General features: G+C 30.1%; 1 protein-coding gene across 16 annotated transcripts in view; it reads right to left on the minus strand.

Annotated features, from left to right (window-relative positions):
• Nucleotides 1-12,318, minus strand: part of LOC106067201 (protein phosphatase 1 regulatory subunit 12C-like) — a 110,531-nt gene that overhangs the window by 66,542 nt on the left and 31,671 nt on the right. For 3 of the 16 annotated variants that reach the window (XM_056032727.1, XM_056032726.1, XM_056032725.1), the window contains exons 11-17: nucleotides 12,091-12,150; nucleotides 11,293-11,388; nucleotides 9,697-9,873; nucleotides 7,921-8,027; nucleotides 4,473-4,730; nucleotides 3,473-3,563; nucleotides 3,114-3,374 (exon numbers count right to left, since the gene is read on the minus strand). In XM_056032727.1, the coding sequence (XP_055888702.1) occupies nucleotides 3,114-3,374; nucleotides 3,473-3,563; nucleotides 4,473-4,730; nucleotides 7,921-8,027; nucleotides 9,697-9,873; nucleotides 11,293-11,388; nucleotides 12,091-12,150 (1,050 nt within the window). The remainder of the gene's footprint in view (nucleotides 1-3,113; nucleotides 3,375-3,472; nucleotides 3,564-4,472; nucleotides 4,731-7,920; nucleotides 8,028-9,696; nucleotides 9,874-11,292; nucleotides 11,389-12,090; nucleotides 12,151-12,318) is intronic. The other 13 variants (XM_056032736.1, XM_056032728.1, XM_056032730.1 and 10 more) reach the window with 10 other exon arrangements.

The raw sequence follows: 12,318 nt of genomic DNA on the forward strand, positions 1-12,318 counted from the left end.
TAGTTTTATATTTCAATATAAATATTATTATTGCAGAATTCACTACAAAATGAAATTAAGCTAATGGGAACCTTGTGTCCCCTGCGGTCTGACAATATTAGAAATTTCCAGCTTTAATTTAGCCAAAGCAAGGCGAAGGGCTCCTCTAGTCGCTACATCCTGTCTATTTCTTTGCTTATTCATTAACTTTGTTAAGCACTAAATCTAGGTTAACCATGTTTACTAAAAAGCTAAAACATAATTCCAATTTCAACCACAGTTTTGGAATTTTACTGAAACATTTAAATGCAGCCTCATCTCTGTTGTGCCTCCAGGGACGTAGCTAGGAATTTCCATCGTTTGGGGTCCAGGAGGCTTGATATTTTTGGGGGCCGCTGCATTTTGCGTAATATTTAATTTAATTAATTAAAAAAGCACTAATTTGGGCCCCTCCCTTAAATAGGGCCCAGGGGATTTTCAATTTTCCCTTACCCCCACCCTAGCTACGCCACTGTGTGCCTCCTATGTTTACATTCTTTTTACTGAAGACATAGTTTTGTAAATCTATTTTTTTCATGCAACTCAATTTGAACGTCAGTAACAGATGTTTAATAATTGTCATTTATATATTTTTTTTCTAAATTTTAGAAGCGAATCTTAATTTCTTCATAGAGTATTGTTATGGGAATAGGATAGATATCGGTGTCCTTGGGCAGTAATTCATTTGTTAACAAACAAATTATGTGAGATTGTAAAACTCTTTAAAATAGATTTAATATCTCGATAAAAGAAGAAAATGATATTATCAATAAAAGTCAATTTCTTTCCTAGAAGTCGGAAGTTGGTTTCATTCATTTGTGTTAGATGCCTACCATGTTAAACAATTTTTTTTTTAGCCTGCTTTAAGTCATCGCCAAACGTTGAATCTTCACGTTTCTAAAAAAAAAAGAAAATTATTTAAGAGCTTAAAAAAACGAGCCATAACAATTAACAAACCCCTTTCGAAATCCAGCGAACTTCATTTTACAACAAGAGTCTAACACCTTTTTTATCATTTGTTTCATAAAACTGTTGAAAGATGCGCTTATTTTCGGCATGGGTTTGTATTTTATTTACAGTTTTATAATTAGATTCCAATAGAAATGAAATTGCGGGCTTAACTTTTCTTGTGTATCATAACTCACAATGTGAATAGTGAATAGATTTGTTCTTTATTCTATATTACCTATGAAGTCATTGTAGCGTCCAACCACTGATGGTTTCCTATATGTCCTCATAAGCTACATAACTAGACAATTTTGAAATAATATTTCAATTCTAACAGAAAAAAAGTCTTCTTGTGTTACATATGTTTTAAAATAAATTTAGTTTTAATCAATTTTTCAACAATATCATACGAATTTTTAAAAAACTATGCATTTTTCTAAAAAGCCATTAAAACATATCCTGCTTTGCCGTTTTTTGTTTTTAATATTGTTTTAATTGTAGATTTTTATAATTGTTGAAGAATATTCTTAATTTATTTTTGGATATTGCTATATGTTCGTGAAGCCGACTTGGTTTCACAACCTCATCTGAAAATTCCATCAAAGTAGAACTTACTTTTTTTCTAGTGGCAATTCACTAAATCTCAAGGAAATATTACAAGACATACCAGTGAGTTTTCGTAACAACATTTTATCAATGTTTTTTGTTTTTAAAAAGTTAAATTATTCTATTAAATGTTACCTTTAATGTTTTTTGCAATTAACTTTTACATATCAATATATTAACATATGTAGATAAAATAAATTATAATCTAAAAGGCGTATTATAAGTATTACCTACTTTGTTGATCAAATCTTAAACGTTTAATAATAATAATAATAATAATAATCTTTATTATCAGTAAGGAAATTTGTCTTACAATTTGTGCATTACACCAAACAAAAAACATTATAACTATAAGAAACCAAAGTGTACATTCACACCAGACTCACTCATAATTTACATGTGACAAAGTTTATACCAGATTGTTCTTATTTAATGATTTGATTGCCAGGGGAACAAAAGAGTGTTTGTGTCTGTTTGTCTTTGCTATCGGTGTCTTGTATCTCTTTTGTGATGGTAAAATCACAAAATCCTGACGCAAAGGGTGATTCTTTATTTCGAGGATCTTGTTAGCTTTTTTAGAAATGTTTGTCTCAAACAACTGCCCAAATGGGGTTTGTTTTTTGCCAATGATTTTGCCAGCAGCATTTAGGATTCTATTAAGTTTATTTTTATTTTTAATGCTCAGATTGCCATACCAGGCAGTGATATTGAAACTTAAAATATTGCAGATGTGAGCGTGATAAAACATAGCCAAGGCCTTTTCGCTAACATTAAACGAGGACAGTTTTCTTAGTAGTCGTAATCTTTGCTGCCCTTTTTTTGCTGATATAATCAGTATTTGCAGTAAAATTTATACGTGAAAGATTCAAGGACAATAGATACTCTCTGATCATAACAAAAGAGTAAGAATTTTAAAATAGAAAATGGGATTCCCGAACTCAATTTCTAACGCTGTTTCTGTTCTGAAATTAGAAACAAGTTAACTATACTTTGTCTATATTTAGTTTCCCAGCTTTAATGTTGAAGAATTTTTTAATTTGTTTTGTTTCAGAGCACCTTAAGTTTCTTCTTTCCGCCTTTAAGCCCAGCGCCCCCTTACCGCCCCATTTTGTGCCCAGCGCCCCCCTACCGCCCCTTTGGCTCTCAGCGCCCCCCAAAATCTCGAAAACGCCCCCTAGGGGACGATATCGCCCCCGTTGAAGACCACTGCTCTAGACACTCTCCACCAGCATAGGTCGATGACCCATGCTGGTAGCTCAATATGACCAGCCAGTTGACCTAGAGTGGGCCATCATTGTCTACAGCAAACAGACTGGTCTCAAGACATAAGGAGATTTTTAAGATGATGGAACAAAGTAATGGGTACTGAAGAAAAACTGAGGTAAAGAGGAAGCAGACACAATGACAGAAACAATGTTCATTTAATATACTGCATAAAAAGAATTTCCAATCAAGTAAAATGTGCTGCTTTAGGCATTGATATCAGCTGTTAACAAAAAGGGAAGCTACATTTTTTAAAAAAATAATAACAAAAAACTTACATCACTTTTATCTTCACTTGTGCGCAATCGATATCCTGAGATAACAGAAGAATCTTCTTTAGTAGGGTTATCACAAGAAGAATTGGTTGTGGTAGTAGTGGTAGCAATGCCAGTTGTGACACTTTGACCATTACTTACAACTCCATTATCTTTGGTACTAACTGAAGTTCTGGATGTAGATGTGTAGGTAGATGTGGGATTCAATGGATCATTTGAACGTAGCACTTCTTCAGCTTTTTCAATATCCTCTAAACTAACACCCTAAACAGAAAGGTTTAAATCAAGTAGGCCTAAATCTCAATGAAATATATCCATTACAATTGCTAAACAATCGTCATGCCATAAGTCTTTCAAAATACCTGTGTTGATCTACGAGTTTGTCGAGCATGTTTAGCACGAGCTTTGCGTTGCGTTTCTGTTTCTTCATCTCTTTTTGGTGGCTCAAAAGACCTGAAAGTTTACATCTTTTTGTTAAATAAAAAAAAAAAATATAGTTGAAAATTTCTATTTGCAAAATTAAAAAAAAAAAAGAAGAAAGAAAAAAAAAAATTAATGCATTTGTTAAAAAAAGATGTTAAAATTAAGCAACTGTTGAAGGAAACAGTTGATCATATGATTACATGCCCAGTAAAGTCAGAAAATTTTTTACCAAGCAAGCTACTTGTTCAAACAAAAGAAAGAAAACTAATACATAGTAACTTATACAGGAATATTAAGTTTCTATTTAAGAACTGTTTTTACCAGCATCACTATTTACCAAAATTCAGTTGCTTCATTTGAGTTAATATTAATTATAATATATATATATATATATATATATAATTTTCATATTATAATCTGATAAAGACAATGACATGTCACTCATACAGTAGTCAATATAGATTTTTCCCATTGACTTGAATACTGAAACAATTTTATCCCACTTCTTCACAACAAAGTTAAAATGGGAAGACAAGGTGGTAAAATGTATGTCAAAGTATTTGGACTGGAAAAAAAAGAGGAGGCAGGGGTAAGTTTTGAAAAAAAATAAATTTTTGTATGCTTCTTACTGAAAAAAAAAACAATTTGGAGAGGGGGACATTTAAGTGAAAAAAAGGATTTAAGTGACATGAGATAAGACAAGGGGTGGGGTTGCAAGAGGTCAAGATAGTGACAAAGGAAGGGATAGAAAAAAGGCTGGTTATTTATAGAAATAGATTTGAAGAAAAGGAGTAAAATACAAATGTTGATTGTAATTTAAAACCATTTATAAATACTTCATGTCAAGAAACTAACAATATTATGTGTAATTTACTTAGCTGTAATAAGGAGAATTTTTCTTGTACTACTATTAAAGTGCCTCTAGTTGACAGTACACACCTTCTGTTCAGTGAGTTGATATTGGTACTAGGTGAAGTTGTAGCGGAACTGGCAGGAATTGGGGAGGGAGAACTGCTAGTACTGCTCAACCCAGTTAGTGAATTACGATCTCGTAAACGACCCAATTCTGACAAACCCTGTTTGTCTTCTGAGTTTGCATTGGCTTCTCTTTGTTGTCGTGCCTGGTAAGATGGCACATAGTTGCTTAAGCGATTAGTCCTGAGCCCTGTGTAGTTCTGACCAAAGGTGTAACTGTTTCTATATAACCCAGTAGATGTTGACAGCAAAATCCACAAGATAAAAAAAAAATAGAACATGCATTAAATTGCATCACTCACATGCTAATCAGTTCAACTAGGAATTATAAAAGTATATGTTCAATCAATCGAACAATGGACACAGCAAGAAAGTATGCTACAGTTATTTTACTAAAACTAAAAAGAAATCAATCTGTAAAAAAAATAACAAAAGAAGACTCACAATTCAGAATAGTTTTGACTTTTTTAGTGCTAAAAATATGGATTAAGCTAAGCTTTACTTATTTTCTACTTAACTAAAAAAATAAGAATCTTAGATTATTGAAAATGAAATATAAAACTAAATCGATAAAAGATGACCATATATACTCATTCATATGTAAAATTTAATTTCTTTGAAATAAGTTAATAAAAATATGTAAATAGTGTTAACCATTTCAACCACATTGAAAGTTGCTTGTTACTATCTGCAAAATCACAGACTACTTTTTTGCATTACCAAGTGGTAAACATTTACTGTGCACACTACATGTCAATATTCAAATGTAATCTTTAACCTAAATATTTCTATAAAAAGTAAGCAAAAACATTTATGACTATCCAAATATTTTTCAGGAAACATGAAAATAGATATTTAATTAAAATATTTTTCAAATTAAATGAAAGTCAACCATGCTTTAAAAAATAAATAAGGCCTAATTCGGTAACAAAGGCATGCCCTTACAAAACTAAAAATTTTGATTGATCTATAACCTTGGATCTAATAATGGCAGTAACCCATACAACTTCTCTTATTATTCACTAAATAAATAGTTATTTTAGATGCTGTACAAACATTTTTGTTTTGCAACAAAATGATTTTTAAAATTGATGTAGCATAATTATGGTCCTACCCTTAATCCAGGTTATTACTTTTGATTAAGATTTCATAAGAAAAAGGCCACCAGTCGTATCTCTACCATGTAGCATGGTTTGATTTTCAACTTTTTTTTTAAATGTCATGTGGCATTTGTTTATCAAGTTTAATAGAATTTACAAATTTTTTAGCACCAAAATTAGCAATGTAAATGCTTTTTGTTTTACCCATAAGTATAAAATTCAGAAAATAACTTTTCAGGCAGTTGTTTTTATTTTAATATTTATCTGAGATTGTTTCGAGAAGGAAGGACTACTCTTCACATAGTGCTCTGGCAAGAAAAGGGGCTGAATGGCTAATGCCTCGTAGCCTCCATACATATCTAGTGACCTTCCACACTCTCCACAGTGATGACATCGGGAGTTGGTGACAGGTCATTCATTCCAGGTCACTTCATCCCCTATCATTTCACTTTGATCCCCAATTAAATATTTTTTCTTAGTCATTGTGTTGTTAAGGCTATGCTTTTAAGCCCTCATTTCATCTAATACATAAATATGTTTATTTAGAATACTTTTTGATATTTTTGGCATGTTATTAAAGTGTTTATAGTGTTCTCCCTACTCTCTTCAAACTTGTTGAGAAATACAATAATAGATGTAAATAAGCAGATATATTGTAAAGCGTGATTTAACTATATTGTTTCTGCTTAAGGTTATTATCCTGCGATCATTGGGTGATGTAAGGTGTGGTGGAAGTAAAGAAAATTTTTTTGAAAGATAGAAGTACGATTAGAATAATTATGATCATGATGCTCTGCGCTCATAATGTATCATCAAAGGCCAAGATGTGGTGGAAGTAGTGAAAATCTTTTGAGAGATGAGAACAATTAGAATACTTATAATCATGCCGCTGATAACTTATCTCCTGATGGCAGTCTTCCAATTTATCTTGATTTGTCAATCAGTTTTTCATGAATATGAGCAAGTCATTTCAAACCCTGACTTTACGTTATATTTATTCTTATAAACGCTGACTTCAAGAAATACGCAACACTGGCCAAGAAATTACAAACAATGCACAGCAATAAGAATCCATGGGTCATTTTCTATATCTACTATCAATAGCCTATTTTACTGACTTCAATTACAAGCAAAAACAATTTTTATATTAAATTTTTCTATTTTTAATGATGTTTTAGTCTATTCTTATTTGATATTGTGTAATTCTTTTTGTCAATTAAATAAAGATAAATATATGAAATATTGCTAATTTCATAATTTTTACAATTAATATTTGATAGATTAGAGGATGAAATGACCAGCAGATGAAATGTCAAGGGGATGAAATGACCAGGGGATGAAATGACCAAAGATGAAATGACCAGGAACCAAGAAGTTATAGTTCAGACTTCGAAACTACCATCAATTCAGAATGTCTCATATTTTTTTTTCCTTATCACATTTTTTGTTCTTTTGTGCAGATTGGTTAGTTATATAAAAACTATCAAATTTTATCATTTCTGAACATCTTCTTTGTGAATAGTGTCATAATTCTTAAAAAATTATTTTTTTTAATTCAAAATACCATCCAATAAAATATGGGCTTGTCTTATATATGAGTATATGTGGTGTTGGTTGATTTTTAATTTAAAAGCATGCAATTTATTCCAATGATAGTGAAATGCCTGTTGGTAATTTGTATTATTTTTTGTGTAATATAAATTTAATTGAAATAATATTAAACGTTTCTTAACAAAATGAATTAAATGTTCAAACAGATTGAATACCTTCTCCCACAAATGGCTCTATGATGAATTAGAAATTCACTGAAAGCAGATTGCAGGTTGAAAAGACTAATGTGCTAATCTAATCATTTTATTTGACTCAGCAAACAGGCTTTACAGGATCTAGCATTTTAATGAACATTCTATAAATGTCCACACACACAGAATTAAAAAATTAGTAAAAGAATACCCACATTTTACAGAAAAATATTAATACATGAGATTAATTTTTAATACATCTACTTTTATACATTTCCCTAGAAGCAATCAATTTATAAATTACATTTAAATCCTTTAATCAAATAAAGTGCAGTATAAGCATATATGTATTTTAATGCTATTGATATGTTCTTCAACAAAATATGTGCAACATAAAACTATGAATACTTCAATGATATTTTTTTGATAAGCAAACCATATTAAGTGCAGTAAAAACTTTTCAAATACTTCACTGTTATTTATGTATAAGCTAGCTACATAAAATTGTTATACAAACCGAAGAGTACAAATGTTATTTCTGAAAAAAGAACCACAAATAGCAATACAAACCTATCTCCAATTTTATCAGTAACAGTTGACATAGTTGATGTTGTCACTGTTGTTACTGATCCACCAGTGCTGGAATAAGGTCTACGGTTGGCTAGACGTTCCTGCAGCTTAGTGGGGAAACAAAACAAAAAAAATTGAAGCTATATTTCATATAATTATAATGAAAGCTTTTTTTTTATGAAAATATAACAAAAACAGAGCTTTATTTAATATTGCTACACATACACATTTTTCTGTTCAGCAACCTAACCTAATAAATATGACCAAAAACTAAATGCTGCTTTTTTATAATATAGTTCTGCAGAATGTTTGAAAGAGCAATAAGTTATTAATATATTGTTTAATTTAAACACGCAGTATCACTTAGAATTCAGAGCCTTATTTCTAATTGTGGATCATAGAATTTTAGAGATAGCATGTGTAAACAAACTTTTTTTTACCATAACTGGCACTTTCCACTTAAATGTTTAAGTCCCAGAAAAATACAACAGATTTGCTATCTTTTAAATTTAATTATTGTGTTATTATAATGAAAATGTTCAAATAAGAAATCCACCACACACTAAATGTAAAATATATGAATTGGTGGTGGATTGGTGCTAAAGTACTTGTCTGAGTGGTCTCTGATTCAAATCTTGATGATTACTTAAGTTCTGGGATTTTCAGGACACCTAAGTCCATTCAACTCTAATGGGTACTTGACGTTAGTTGGGGTAATTTGGGGAGATCCTCAATAATCATCTGCCATAAAGATTAAAATGTCTGAAAGGGGTACTTTACTTACTATATTACTTTACTTACATAAATTATATGAGTTACTTACAACTTACTTATTATATATATTAAATAAAATACCTTTAACTACAAAGATATTAGTATATTTTTACAATAAGAAAACTATTTGTAAAAGTGCCATTAATATTTAATGAAATAGAAGTTGAAGGTATTGAAAACTAAACTGCACATTATCTTAGATGAAAGTTGCTCTATTAATTCAAGATCTACTTACTCTAGTATCAATCTGTCTACTACTAGCAATTGCTCTAGTTTGAAAACAAGTAGCAAATAAAATAATAAATAATTATATTCTTATTAAAGGTAAAATTTAAATTTTACGGGTCATATATATAATGGTCATGGTACACAATTTAGCTGGAATCATTTTGCTATTCAGGTTAGGGGACAAAAGGAGAGGGGCTGATGGCTAGGTATAAAAAAAAAAGTAGCATTAGTGGAATTACTTATTCAAAACTGTCTTTGAAGCTCAATATAATGAGGTTTACTACATAACAATAAGAAAAGAAACAAATATGTCAACAAATTATATCTAAACAAAATTCTATTTTTTTTAGAGTCCAGTAGAACAAGAAATTTACCAAGAGTGCCATAGTATACATAGACAAGAAATATCTGACAATCATGACTCTTCAGGGTTATATAACATGCAGGATCAATAGATTTTGTTTGAACAAGTGAATATTTCACATTGTTCTATGTGGCATGCCAAGAAAGAAGAAAATGTTAAATTGTGCTTCATACTTTGTGCAGGCTTTGACTTATGCAATATTAGATAAAGATGTTAAACACATAATTTTATTGAAATATAAGTCAGCAGTGATGTGTCTTTAGTTGTTTCAACGCAAATACATCATTTGTACAAAAATGAAATAAAAAAACAAAGTTTAAATTGTAGCAATGGTATTCCCTTCCATTGATTTGTAATTACAATAATAAGTTTGTTTCTTTTCTTTAAAAAAATTACCCTTATAAACTCACTAGTTCTAATCTAGCATCCTGCGCCAGCCGAGGGCTTGACGCTGACCGTGGAAGGGAATTACTTTCATTTTCTGACATCCGTTCATGTACCATTGAGGTACTGCCCGTCTTCCGCAATCCCTGTCGCCAAGAAGGCACATTGTCAGTGGCAGTTGAGACTGGTGTTGGCATATCATCCTGGAGTAGCAAAGGTTAATTAACATACTACAGGCCTTGCAAATAATGCAACTATTTCTAAAAGCCAAGCCAAACAAGTCTATATATATATATATATATATATATATATATATATATATATATATAGACAGACAGACATATATATCAAGCAAAAACAGAAATTAAATGAATTATTTTATGATTGAAAATATGTTGTCATAAGATAGTTAAATCTAATTATAAATAATACCAAAAAGGTGTTCTTAATTTCTAGTCAAGAGATAAATATATTGTATTTAATACTCAAAGATGTTCTTGTTAGAGCTAGATTGATGTTTAATGAACAAAAAAAAAAGGAAGGCATACTTAAAATACTACACAAGAAATTTAAAAGAAAAATGTTTTAAATAGCTGGATATCTTATAGTAATTGCCAAGCAATAAATTTATTTTCTGAATAAGTGAGTGTGTTTGTGTATATATATATATACATATATATACATATACATATATATAATATAATTTATCTATTTATTTGAAAAGAAAGTTTTAAAAATTCATGTATATAATATATAAATGTCCAAAGAAAAAAACAGGATTTTGTTTATTCTAAGCCAATATTAGTTCATTTTACACTAAGCAAGAATAATTGATTATTAGATTTTTACAAGACTTCAATGTTTTAAATCTACTTTGTTAGTTCATGTTGTTAATTCTACAAGAATTGATATTTAATACAACAAAAGAAGGAAATACAAAGGAATTAATCTTTAAAAAATGAAAAAAGAACCATTGTTTGGAGAAGATATGTGTAGCTATTTAGTATCATTGTGAATGATTAGATATGCTATATGTATTTCTTGTTCAAGCTGTAAGTCCACAGGACTCTGCAGGTAAGATGCAGCAAAGAGAAAAATAAAAAAAATTGTAAAAACAAAAGAATATAAATGCAAAATGAGAAACAACTTATTTCAAAATATCAGACCAAGAAAAGTTCCCTAAATTTATGTTATGATAAATACTACTGTGTCAATAATAATATTAGTGCCAACACCTTTAGTATAACAATATTTTATAGCAATGTTATGCCATTAGCACTTCTTCCTCCAATAGCTGTGTACTCCTTAAGAGAGAAAATCTAAAAATATGGCAGTTCAGAAAGAAGAAAAACATGCTATTTGCAGAAATGCTCTTTAATGTTTAATATATGCACTTAAGATCGAATTTGGGGAATTCTTTTTAATAAACATATATTTTAGCCAACAATAACAAAATTCAACTTGTTAAGATTCCATATAGATGTATTCAGCTTCATGCTAAACAAGCACTTTAACATTACAATAGTTCTTTAGGTTCAATCAATTTGGACTGTTTATGAAGCAATAAAAAAGCATTTCAGATTTTACACTGCCAGCAGGCCAGGGAAGTGCCAAACACTCACCTTTTCCGTAGGAAGGCGAGCTGGAACACTAATAGATCTGGACACCAAGTCTCGTCCAGTATTACTAACTGAGCTGATGGGTATCTCTGGAGATTCCTTAAGAATGTGGGTTGGGGGAGGAAAGGGAACAAAAAAAAAGGAAGCAAGCAGTAGTAAGAGAAAGAAGCTAATAAAGTTCTACATGAAACTTGTTCTGTCTTTTGAAATTCATTGGAAGCATAGGGTGCACACAATTATAGAAACAATTTCAAAAACATATAAGAGCTTTAATAACTACACACACAGTGTTGATAACAGTTAGTAGTACATTTTGAAACAGAACACTAACAGTGTCTTGATTTTGAAAAAAAAAGGAATACAAAATATAATAAAGATGTATGCTTTGTAACTGGATGAATTTAATATAATATTATTATTGTTTTAATACAACTGTGATTGCAATCATTATTACTATTTTCTGAATGTTAGGTTAACTTAGAAAAAAAATGCTATTAAAATAATAAAGTATTATGTGAATAAAAATAATTAAAAGCCATCTCAGTATCAAATTTATAGAAAATCTTTTAGCAACCATACTGTAGAATTATTAAATGTAATATAGAATGTATGTTTTAACAATGACATTTTAAAATAATAACATTTAAATAATACAGCTCTGAAATCAACTGCATTTTAATACTGCTATGATTATAAATTTAAAAAATAAAGCATATAAGCAAGTGTGAAACAGCCTATGATTGTTGTAAATACTGGGGAACAAAAAGAAAGAAGGATAAATAATGAAGCACAAATCCATACTATGGGAGATGAAAAGAAAAGGGATCTGTGACCCATGAGACGAGATCGCCTTTGACGCAACTGAAATCAAAATGTGTATTTGTGTGGAATTTAAATTTGGCAGTTTTTGTTATATGATAGAAAAATAGCACTATGAACAGACTAAAATTAAAGATGTGAACCAAAAAATGGAGAGGCAAGATTTTTTTCTGCACAATTTGTTCAAGGAGATTATTGTTTAAGCAGTTT

This window comes from Biomphalaria glabrata, chromosome 6, assembly GCF_947242115.1.
Source record: "Biomphalaria glabrata chromosome 6, xgBioGlab47.1, whole genome shotgun sequence".
Taxonomy (NCBI): Eukaryota; Metazoa; Mollusca; class Gastropoda; family Planorbidae; genus Biomphalaria; species Biomphalaria glabrata.